General features: G+C 42.3%; 1 protein-coding gene across 1 annotated transcript in view; it reads left to right on the top strand.

The window, feature by feature from the left end:
• The first annotated feature begins 6,616 nt into the window (after positions 1-6,616).
• Positions 6,617-12,067, top strand: part of LOC122219098 (gamma-aminobutyric acid receptor subunit rho-2) — a 40,593-nt gene continuing 35,142 nt past the window's right edge. Inside the window, exon 1 of the mRNA XM_042937359.1 lies at positions 6,617-6,744. Coding sequence (XP_042793293.1) covers positions 6,632-6,744 — 113 coding nt within the window. The 5' untranslated portion in view covers positions 6,617-6,631. The remainder of the gene's footprint in view (positions 6,745-12,067) is intronic.

Below are 12,067 nucleotides of genomic sequence, written 5' to 3'. Positions count from 1 at the left end.
GAAAGTAACAATTTCAGTCAAATAGTTATGAGGAAATGAGATTACATCTTTGTTCCTGGATGTTATTTGAAGAGGAAAGGATGCTTTGAAACCACTTTGATATGCTGTTATCCCATTCTCTCCCAAATGTACACAAGATTTAAAAATAAAAAAGGAAACAACCCTCCATAGATTTTTTTTTTAAGGAAGGAAGGGTCCAAGCCAGAAATCAGTTGATTTTCTTCCAGAAGTCAAGTGGAAGGATCTTCAGATTTTAATGTTTGCTCTGCTTTGAATTGTATATCTTTTGAAGGTATTACATGTCTAGCTTTGTAATCACTATAAATGTAATTATTCCAGGAATATGCATAATGTTGAAATATTTTATGTACCGTTTCAATAGAAAAGCTCAGGGCCCAAGTAACAGTGATAGAAATGAGAAAAACCTTTACTTAGAATTGTCCACCTAATCAAAACCGAAGAAATAATTGTCAGTGCAAAATCAATATATAACTTAGTACTAGCTAACTTCACAGATTCTAGTAGATAATTTTATCATCATAATGCCTGATGAGAACATAGAATCACAGAAAAGCATTGCCTTCAGCATGTTTGGTAACAGCGTTGAGGGCACTCTTAAGAGTACTTGTTAATGAAGATGTAGTTTTTAAATATAGGCAGTCCCCAGCTCTCAAATAGGTTATGTTCTAAGGGTGCATTTGTGAGTTTTTTTTACAACTCAGTGTTGTAAGTGGTGTTCAGGTTCTAGACAGGTCCACAAAAGTTTGTCCATAATGTATCTTGAATACTTTGGAGGGTGGTGTTCATAAAGTCCTTAGTGTAGTTTTAACTAACTAAAATTATGGGCAAGATAGAAACAATTTGTGAAATGCTATTAAAGGCAAATTTAATTTTTATTGCTGCTATGGACTTTGGGTCTGTTAATTATTAGACAAAATTTCTATTTTCATCTGCTAGCCATTTTCCTTTATGTCCACATCTAAAATAAACAAACTGTATACTATTATACAATACATAATTGTCTAAGCGTTAATAAATTAGCATTTTAAAAGTGTTTACAGATTGTTTCTGTTATATCTACAGCCAAAGTTAGTAAAGTTTTAAAAAGCTCAAGGACTTTATGAAGACCTCATATGTCAGGAGAATTAAAGGTTACCATTTTACAACTTTATTGCCATGGGAAAGCACATTCTGAAGTCTTGGTTTGGAACACAAAATACTAGAAGTAGTTCAGTGGTCTCCTAGCAAGAAGTCACTGACCCTTGGGAAGACCAGATGACCTTATCACCTGAGAAGAAGAAAATCCCCCTGCTTTCAGCCTTTGATTGTAGATGAACCGTGTGCTAGGAACAATCTTCCCTCCGCTTCTTCTCAGTGAAACTTGAGCCAACCTCTGGATCTACGTGATCCTGTTGCATGTTTCCAATGGAGTGTACCTATACTTTAAGATTGATTAAGCCAAGAAGATTTTGAATTGTGCAGATCCTTCTCTATCTGATTTGCCTCTCCTCCCTCACCTGTCAACTGATAGGTCACCTTTTTGTTTGTATTGGGATGTTTTAAGCACCTGATACACATATCTGAAAAGTGGCATATTTTTTGCTCCTTCCCTTTCAGCTCACATATGCTACTTAAAAATCCTTAAGTTGTCAATCTGATCCCCATCGTGGAGTTGATGAGCAAAATTGATCTTTGGGGCTATTCTTACTCAAACGCCACTTGAAGAGACTCTTCAGAAAACAGTTGTTTTTAAAGCCCCACCTTATCCCTTTAATTAGAGTGTTGGGACAAAACCAGATATGTATCTGGTTGGTGAAGGTTTAGGACTCCTTCCCCCAGTCCTCATGTTTAGGTAATTCATGGCTTTTTCTTTGACCAAAAAAGCACATGACTACATATCAAGGTAGTTAAAATAGCATGTCAAAAAAATATATAATGTCTGTATCACCTGTAACTGTTTAAGCCAATGAAACCTTTCAAATTGTATGTATTGTGGGGCTTTTATGTAGCACTTTACATTTTCATGCTGCTTATTGTTTTGTTCCACTGAAATAAATGAATTTCATCAAAATTCTCACCTAATTTTTTTTAAAAAACCTTTAAAGTTGTTTATCATTTTGACTATGGAAATATAATAGTTCCTATTTCAGGAGAATAAGAAATCTTTTTGTTATTTTTGGCTATGAATAAACTTTCTGGTATCTTGAGACCTCCCATTTTTATAGACCAGAATCCGTAAACAAATCTCGCACATCTGGACTTACTTGGGCAGAAACCTAGGCTGAAGTACTGAAAAACCTGTATTGTTCCATCATTTGCAAGTAAGTATATGAAAAGCGAATGCATTTAGTGAACCTGCCTCTTAACAAAGACTAATGTGTACATTAACGTGTACTGTTTAAGCCTTTGTGGGAGGCTTGTACCTTGCTCAGAAGCTCTTTGGAACGCCTCTTGAACAGTTGCCTTCAGAACTAGTTTGAGCTGCTCAATAAAACCAGTGACTTTATTCATACCGTGTTTTGACCAAAGGTGGTATTCTTTATGTTATTCGGCCTTCTGTCCATTCTACCTCCTTAAATATTTTTTCCCATCTTACCACTTCGTGCTCACTGCCATTACCCTAATGAGCCTTACTCTCCTCTGAATTAGTGCAGTAACCTCTAACAAGTCTCCAGTCTTCCCCCATTCCTCACACTGCAGCCAGTGTCGTCTTCAGTGCACAGATCTCATTCTGTCTTTTAAGCCCACAGCCTCAATGTAGGTCATAAGGCTGTGTGTAACCAGAGTCCCACTGTGCTCTCTGGCCTAATCTGACAGCTTACTGGGGCCTTTCCACAGCTCTGAGCATGAGCACTGGGGCCAGTCCTGTTTCCTGAGAGAACTGAGCAAATGTTAAAGTTACACATCCCCTGTCTTACACCATATATAAAACTTAAAATGGACCTAAGACCTTAGCGTTAAGAGCAAAAACTGTAAGATTATTAAAGTAAAACATACTAAATCTTCATGACATGGGTAAGGCAGTGGTTTCTTAGATACAAGACCAAAATCACAAGCAACCAAAGAAAAAAATATTTCATCAAAATAAACTTTTTGTGTTTCAAAGAACATTAATAACGTGAAAAGAAAGGAGTACTTGGTGGATCAGTTGGTGAGGCATCCAACTCTTGATTTTGGCTCAGGTTACAATCTCGTGGTTTGTGGGACTGAGACCCACATCCGGCTCTGCACGGACAGTACGGAGCCTGCTTGGGATTCTCTCTCTCCCTTTCTTCTCCTCTCCTGCTTGCACGTACTCTCTCTCTCTCTCTCAAAACAGATAAACTTAAAAGTGAAAAGATGACACTGAATGGGAGAAAATATTTGCAGATAATATATCTGATAAGAGACTTGTATCTAGAATATCTAGAGAACTCATATAACTCAATAATAAAAAAAAAAAAAAAAGAAATAACCTGATTGAGAAATGGCAAAGGATTTGAATAGACATTTGTACAAAGAAGATACACAAATGACCAATAAACATGGAAAGACGCTCAACATCAGTCATGAGGGAAATGCACATCAGAAGTATAGTAAGCTGCTTCACACCCAGTATGATGGCTAGAGTAAAAAAGTGAGGAATTGGAGAAATTGGAGTTCTTATCCATTACTTGTGGGAGTGCAAAATGGGGCAGCCCCTTTGAAAAACTTGTAGTTCCTCAAAAGTTAAGCAGAGTTACCATATGACCCAGCCATTCCACTCCCAGGTATATTGCCAAGAGAAATAAAAACATGTTCACACAAACTTGTACATAAATATTCATAGCATTATTGTTAGTAGCCCCAAACTGGAAACCCAAAAGCCCATTGACTGAAGAATGGATAAACAAGATGTGTTCTGTCTCTACAATGGAATGTTATTTGGCAATAAAGAGGAATGAAGTTATACATACTGCAACATGGATGAATCTTGAAAACATCATGCAAGAAAGGAAGAATGGAAGGGAAAGAGGAAGGAAGGAAGGAAGGAAGGAGAGAAGAAGAGAAAGAAAAGAAAGAAAAAGAAAGGAAGAAAGAAGACAACATGCTGAGTGAAGCCAGACACACAAGGCTACATATTGTATAATTACATTTATATGAAATGTTCAGATTAGGCAAATCCATAGAGACAGAAAGTAGATTGGTGATTGCCAAGGGCTGAAGGGAAGTGAAGGGAAGGAGGAGGTATGAGGTTTGTTTGGGAGGAGATGAAAATGTTCTAAAATTAGATAGTGGTGATGGTTGCACAACTCTGAACATACTAAAAACCACAGTTTTAAGAGGTAAATTCATGACATGTGAATGATATTTCAGTAAAGCCATTATTTAAAAAGTTACACTTATCTCCAGCTGAGTTTTTCTCCATACTGTGATCACAATAATTGAACTACTGAAAATAAGAAAGATTAAAAAAAAAATGATAGGACCTAACATTGTATTCAAATGTATCCAAAACAAAACAAATATTTCTTGAAAACCAACAATATCTATGAACAATTCTAGGGTTCCAGCCAGTCCTTTTATAGGCCTGTTTCAAATGGAAGAGAGGAAAAGAGTGATCTTTCGAACAAAATCTACAGAAAAGAACTTTAATGGGTCTCATCCCTTTCCCACTAAATCTTCAGGAGCAATGTGACTTTTTAAACAAATTACCTGGATAATTCTGAGAAGTGGCCAGATTTGGGAATCACTGAATTAGTCCCCATACTGAATTATTCCCACTCCCAAATTCCTGTTTAACTCCTGTAATTTGGCTTCCTGCCACATCTTTGAACTGAAACTACAGTTAATCGAAGTTTGGAGATCCAGCTGAAGCTGTTTTCTGCCTTCACTTCCTCACATCACTCAAACCAGAAACTCCTTTGGTTTTCATAGTCACCCTCTATGCTTTTGTTCGGGCTTCCCATCCATCCATTCGAAGTATAGGTTCCAGTGCACCTGGCTGACTCAATCGGTAGGACATGCAACTCTTGATCTTGGGGTTGTGGGTTGGAGCCCCACATTGGCTATAGAGAGTACTTAAAATAAAATCTTAAAAAAAAAAAAGTATAGATTCTCAAGGTTCTACACTTACACTGGGACTTCTATTTTCCTGGAAGATCTCACCCTTTCTTGTGGTTAAACTACCACCATACACTGAAGGCTCCAAATCTATTTCTCCAGTCCAGACCTTTCTCCCGAGCTCCAGGCTTCTTTATACTCCAGCTGCCAGATCGGGCATCTGGAAGTCCCATGATACCTCACACTCCACAAGTCAAAAATCTACGTCCTCTCCCCCCAAATTTGTCTACCTCTAATGGATATCGGTTAATGGTGGTACCATCCACCAGTCCTACCTCCAAACTAGAATTGTAGATAACACTGTTGACTTCTATCACCTCCCATTCTGTTCAGTCAGCAAATGTATTCTACTTCAGAAATAACTTGACCATCTCATTCTTCTGTCCTCTTCCCTCCTCTTCTTTCATCTTCCCTTCCATTAGGGCAAGACCTCACCCTCCTTTGTTATTACAACTTCTCCGATCCAACTGATCCCAGTTAGGAATTCCTTAAAAAAATAAAGTGGATCATGTCACCCCACTTTGCTTAGAGAATCAAAAGAACTTCTTTTGATTCCTTCTTACATAATAAAACCCCAATTCTGTTTCAGTTCTGGCTACTGTTCTTCCTTACCTCCAACCTCATCTCCCTACGTCTCTACCACACTAAACTCCTCTCCATCTTGAACACAGCAGGCAAGCAATAAGTAGTCTTTAAGCATTTTATTCCTTTCAGTAGATTAAATATAACCACATACATCTTTACACTTCTAGTATTCATAATTCCATATCCCAGGATAGGAATCAAGCCTAATTTATGATGAAATTATACATTTTAAGATTGAAGACCAAAATTAATCTGATGCTCGTGATCGGAAGAAGAGCTTACATAATCATGAATTCCCCTTTGGTGTACGAGTTCCTTCAAAATCAAATGTCTTTTCACTGAAAAAAAGATGTGTATGTGGGAGGAAAGCAAGCATCCGTGGCCATAGACAAAGCATGAGTTCTTAGATGGAGAAATAAAGCAACCTTGTGAAAACAGGTCATTTGTGTGTTTACTCAGCATTTCCTAAGCACATTCATGCACTCATCTTGTCCATCAGGTCTTTCCTGCAAATCCACTCAGAATCCAAGCTGTCTCCCTGGTGGATGTGACAGACTGGTTTTATGCAGCCAGAGGGAAGGATTAATGATCTCAGCAAAGAGCTGGCATATTCAAGAGGTTTAAAAAATGTTTTACGTAACAGTTTTAGCCAAAGCTGCTCTCGGACTCAGCGGCAGCAGAATTTCACAGGAGGACAAACTTGTTGACTAATGGCCAATCATTAGGCAGCAGGGAGGGCAAAGCCTTGGTGTTTGTGTCACGCCTGAGGGGTGGGAGGTGGGGTGGGTCAAGCTTCACTATCAAATACTGAATCGGAAAAATCAGTCTGGCCAGTCATGCCCTCGCAGCCCCTCGGAGAAGTACCATCACAAAGCGACAGACTGAATCAATGGTTCAGCCCAGGGGGGTCTGCCCCGCTGCAGGTTACTGGCGAGCAGCTTCTGGTATCGTAGACAGTCACAGAATGCCTTATTTCACAAGACTCATTTTGTTCTTGTTTTGCCTGGCGGCTCTTGTGGAGAGCAGAAAGCCCAAGAGGAGGAGATGGACAGGGCAGCTGGAAATGCCCAAGCCAAGGTAAAGTCGTGGGGGGGAGAGGGGGGAGGGAGGTCACTTGCAGCAGCAGCAGCAGCAGCAGCCGCATAGTGGGATGGCTCCCAGGAGGGCCAGGGGTTACCTCGTTTCTATTAATCTATTTCCAGCCGGAGGTAGACAGGGCCACCACCTCACTGAAAACAGCCTCTCTCGGGGTACAAATATGCTATAGTGTCACAAGCCACGAAAGAGCAAAGCTAGACTGGGTCGAGCATTTTCTTCTAGTACCTGTGTTCTGCCCAAGCATTTTGACTTAAGGCAGGTAGTTGAAGATTTTGTGGGTCAAATATCCTGTACTTCTCCGATTGTGCTGCTTTGTTTCTCAGGATTACATCCTGTAGGGACCATAGGTGGTCTGCTGAGTGATTGCACTCAAGTACTTTGGAGAGGGGCCTGTATATAGGAATTTAGTTTGAACTACTAAGAAAACATTGTAAATGGAAATTGTCCCCTTTAAATTATTTGATTGGGGGGCACCTGGGAGGGTGCAGCCGGTTAAGTGTCCAACTCTTGATCTTGGCACGGTCATGATCTCACAGTTCATGGGTTCAAGCTCCACACTGGGCTCTGTGCTGATGGTGCTGAGCCTGCTTGGGATTCTGTCTCCCCTTCTCTCTAGCCCTCCCCCGCTTGTGCTCTTTCTCTTTCAAACTAAATAAACATTTAAAAAAAAAAAGTATTTGGGAACAACTTTATAATGGTATCGGGTTTCATTTCACTGTTTTGAATCTTCAAAAGGTATTTGAAATTTGCTAGGTTATCAGGAATACATGTGTGGACAACAGGAATTGCCATTTCACGATGTAATGGAAACATTTCCAAGATACTGGTGAGGCAATCAAAATCATTACATTACAAATCAAAGTTCCCTATTAAGTTTGTTTGAACTGATGTACAAAAAATGATACTCCAGGCCTGATGTAGACATGACTATTCAGAAGAAAAGAGCAAGCAGCTAAGATATAAACACCACATGTGAGATGCTACACCTGTTTTCCATTCTACTAAGCGTTATGTAAACTAGTGATTATGAATATAAAATAATATCTTGAGACACAGTTTCTAGGTCACTGGTTTTTATTTTTAATTAGGCACTGCTATCGTTGACAATTTTTTGAAATTGTACCTATATGTATATTTACTTATAAATTATATACACGTACTGTTATAAGCATATATACTAAAGTAAAATGATTGCTTCCTTATTTTTAGATAAAAACTGTCAGTAAGAGTTACAATCTCTATCTTCTGTGTCCCAGCGGACCATCTTAAACACCCCAGGGGTGTGCTGGCTTTGGAGACTGCTCCCTGGGGGATATATGTGCTCTGCAGGGCCTGATGCTACCCAGGTAGAAAGCAAACAGATAAAACTTGTCCATGATGCCGGGAAAGAGGCACTGCTCTGGAAGTCTTGCCCTGGTTATCTTGCCAGGATCACAGGCTTTTGGACTGGAAGGAACCTCAGGGGTCACGTGAGCCAGCAATTATTCTGCGTTCTAATTCTGTGACATGTGAATAGGTATTGTGTGAAAGGGGGCCTCAGGGTCAAAGAAACTTGGGAAGCTCTGGTTCAGACGATTTTAAACAGATGTCTCTATAGCAGAGCTTCTAGAACATTTATTATGCAAATAGACATTCTGAATCTTGAAGGGGAAAATAAATTATGCAGTTTCTCAAAAAAACAAAACAAAACAAAACAAAACAAAAAACCAACCCACTTTTTTGGACTATCTTGTGGGAGTCATAGTTTACAGAGCACATATTGGGAAGCACGGACTCATTTACGGATGCTGAAAAGTCAGCTCTCAGGCGTGGGTAATTCACACAGCTGGCTAGTGACTCCATAGGACTAGAATGTAGGTTTCCTGATTTACCCAGCCTGGAGGAAAAGCATTATATGGAATGGTCTATTCCCTAAGAATGGTGCTAGGGTTCAGCACAAGCCCCTCAGGGATCCTCAGGGATCCTACTCAGCAGCCTGGGCTGTCACATCTGTCACTCCCCAGAAGACCCGCAGTCATTCCCAGACACCTGCATGAGCTTGGGGACAGATTGAATCTGACCCTTAGGGGTAAGGGGAGTTTCTTCAAATCCATCCCATGAGATACTAAGGTGGAAGAAAAGATGAATGTACACATTGAACAAATATAAAATAATTATTGCAGAGGGGCTGGGAAAAAAGATAGAGAAAATGTCATATCAGGAAACATGGTTCTAGGCCTTTCTAAATTTTTTTTAATGTTTATTTATTTTTGAGAGAGAGAGAGAACGAGAGCAAAAGCCCTGTGCTGACAGCAGAGAGCCTGATGTGGGGCTTGAACTCATGAACCACATCATGACCTGAGCCAAAGTTGGATACTTAACTGACTGAGCCACCCAAGAGCCCCAAAATGACCTGAAACTTTACTGCACTTATCTCTGTAGGGTCACTTCTTTTCTTTGAAGTCCTGTGTCCCCCACCCTGCAACCCCACACGGTCATACACACACATACCACATACCATACATAGGATTTTACACAGTGTCACACACACCACATGTACATGGTCTCACACACACAATCATCCCTTCACATGTAAGATATATGGTCACATTCACACATACAATCACACACACCCCTACACACTGCTGTTAGGATCTCTTCTAACCTATATACCTTCCATATCACTGTGGCCAAGGCACCCTTACAAAACAATTATTCTGCTCAGGAGCTACCTTTTCAAAAACTTCTGGCTTTCTGATCCTTTGTGTCCCTGTTTATTGAATTGCTGCCACCCGAACCTGTTTTCTCTTAGCTATTTGATTTGTTCTCTTCTCCCTGCCTTTCAGCCTCCCAGCTTTCTCCCAACTCCTCCCTGCGTGCTACCTAAGTTGGCCACCTGACCACATGATTGCTTTCCTACAGGAGAGGCCCTTTTCCCCGGAGATCTGAAAATGCACCTCGCTCTAGGCTCTGAGGTCTGGGCTCTCCCTGGATAACACTCTCTGGTTCCTCCTGGTCCCAGAGCTGGGGGGCCCCTTCCATATTTCCTCTCCTATTTGCTGCCCCCCTTGGTACTGCCTGCCCTTGGCTGTCCTTCTCTTGGTCTGCATCGTGGCTCAAGTTCTGCTGGGCCCAGGAGCAGTTTTGCTTTCCTCCTGCCCAGTGACCTTCATCCTCCCCAGAGGCCTGGGAAGGAAGTGGTGCCAGGAAGTCAGGGAATCCAGGTTCAGGCCCTGGTTCTGTGGCTCTCTGGCCATGGCCGTGTTTCCCAATCTTTCTGAACCTCATTTTTCCCACTGAAAAGGGGTGATTTTGAGACCTTCCCCACTGGGATGATGGGGTAACTAGAGCTCGGGGTCTGCACAGAGAGGGGGTGATTCATACAGGCGTAGTCATTTTGACTGCAATTATTGTTACCAAATAAACTTCAACACAGTGGCGCTAGCCCTGCTTCTTGAAGGTGTAGCGAGCATATCATTCTTCTCTCCCCACCCAAGGCTGGTTTGAGGTCCTGTGGAGGTTCTGGCTGCCCCATATGGGGCTGGGACTCAGGGTATGACCCCTGGAGTCTGAAGTCTTCGGTCCAAGGCATCCAGGCTCTGAAAGGATGAATTGAGGGCATCTGGCTCACACAAATAGCTCAAGGCTGGAGATGCTAGTGGCCTGACTTATCAAATAACTGGTTCCTTAAAAAAAAAAAAAAAAAAAAAAAAAAAGACTCAACAATGGCATAGGCATTCCAGTCTCCTCTGTCCTGCCAGGGTGCTGGAGTTCTGGGACTTCTGTTCCCTAATCCGCCTCTCTAAATGGAAATGGAAACTGTTGGCCAGCAGGGATTTGCTCCATGTGAGACAGAGGGGTAGTGTGCCCGTTGCACTCACAATTTAATGTCTGTGATCTGCTAACCCCTTCGGCTGAGCTCTTCCTCTACCTTTCTGGGGTGTCTTTTCTGGGGTGTCGAATGTGGCCTGTCACACAGTTGCTGAGCAGGCACTGGGCCCGGTGCCTCTTGACTTCTGGAGCCAGGCTTGGGGCAGAGACTGTGAGAGTGGAAGCTCCATGGAGGCACTCTGACGGTGACCACCATGCTTCAAGGGGACTGAACTGGGTTCCATATTCCAGCTAACCAGGAGGAAGACTTCTCTCCAATTGGCTTGTCTAAAAGCAACTCTGATCATGGCTTCTTCCTCCAACTGCTTACCTTCCGTGTTTTCCTGTTGCCTTTGGATAAAGACAAAGTTCTTAACGTGATCTTCAAGGCTCTGCCCGGCCTGGTCCCTAAGGTGCCCCTGCAGCCCCACTCTGTCCATTTCAGTGCCTCGCCCTTCTCTTTCCCTTTTATTGAATGCCCACTCCTCTTTCAGCCACTCCTCTTTTCACGTCAAAACTGGTGTGTCTTAAACCAAACTATGGGTGTGTTGAATTTATTTCATATTTAAAGTTTATTTATTTTGACAGGGAGAGAGACAGAGAGAGAGAAACAGAGAGTGCAAGCAGGGAAGGGGCAAAGAGAGGGGGAGAGAGAGAATCCCAAGCAGGATCTGTACTGTCAGCACAGAGCCCGATGTGGGGCTTGAACCCATGAACTGTGAGATCATGACCTGAGCAGAAGCCAAGAATCGGATGCTTAACTGACTGAGCCACCCAGGCTCCCCATGAGTATGTTGAGTTTCAGTGCCTACAGGATAGCCACTGGGGATAATTAGACAGTTGGATAAAAGGTCTAGAGCAGGGGGTACAGATTTAGGAATCCTCAACACGTTAATGACAATTGAAGCCACAGCTATAGGCGAGCCTGCCAAACAGGGTGTAGAGGGAGAAGAGAGGGCAGCTGGGACAGGGCTCTGGGGACACTAGCAGTTAAGGGATGGGCTGAGGACGAGGGGGAGACTGCAGTGGAGATTGAGAAGGAACCGTCAGAGTGATAGGAGGAGAACCCAATGCCGGGTCTGGAAAGACCAGGTTTCTAGCAGAGGCATGGCCCTCCGTGTGGCAGAGAAGCCAGCACCCAGCAAGAGTGCCTGCAGGGCCTCGGGTCAAGCACAAGTGGGGCAGGGCGGACTTGAGTGAGGGGTGGCAGCAGCAGGTGACACACAGCTCTCTGTGTGGAGGATCATTTATTAGGAGGGGGAAAGAGTTTTATTTTAAAGAAAAAGTTTAAAGATGAATATAACTGCCACACCTGTACTGCTGCCACTGTTTAATACATTTTGCACGAGAAGGACGTGCGGTCTAGACAGATATTCTGCTTAGGGGTCAAGGTGGGAGAGACTTGAACCCGGTTTGAAGGCTGACGAGAATAAGCCATGGACGAGGGAGATGC

The sequence above is a fragment of the Panthera leo genome, chromosome B2 (genome assembly GCF_018350215.1).
Source record: "Panthera leo isolate Ple1 chromosome B2, P.leo_Ple1_pat1.1, whole genome shotgun sequence".
Lineage (NCBI taxonomy): Eukaryota > Metazoa > Chordata > Mammalia > Carnivora > Felidae > Panthera > Panthera leo.
This window is presented reverse-complemented; position numbering and strand designations above follow the sequence as displayed.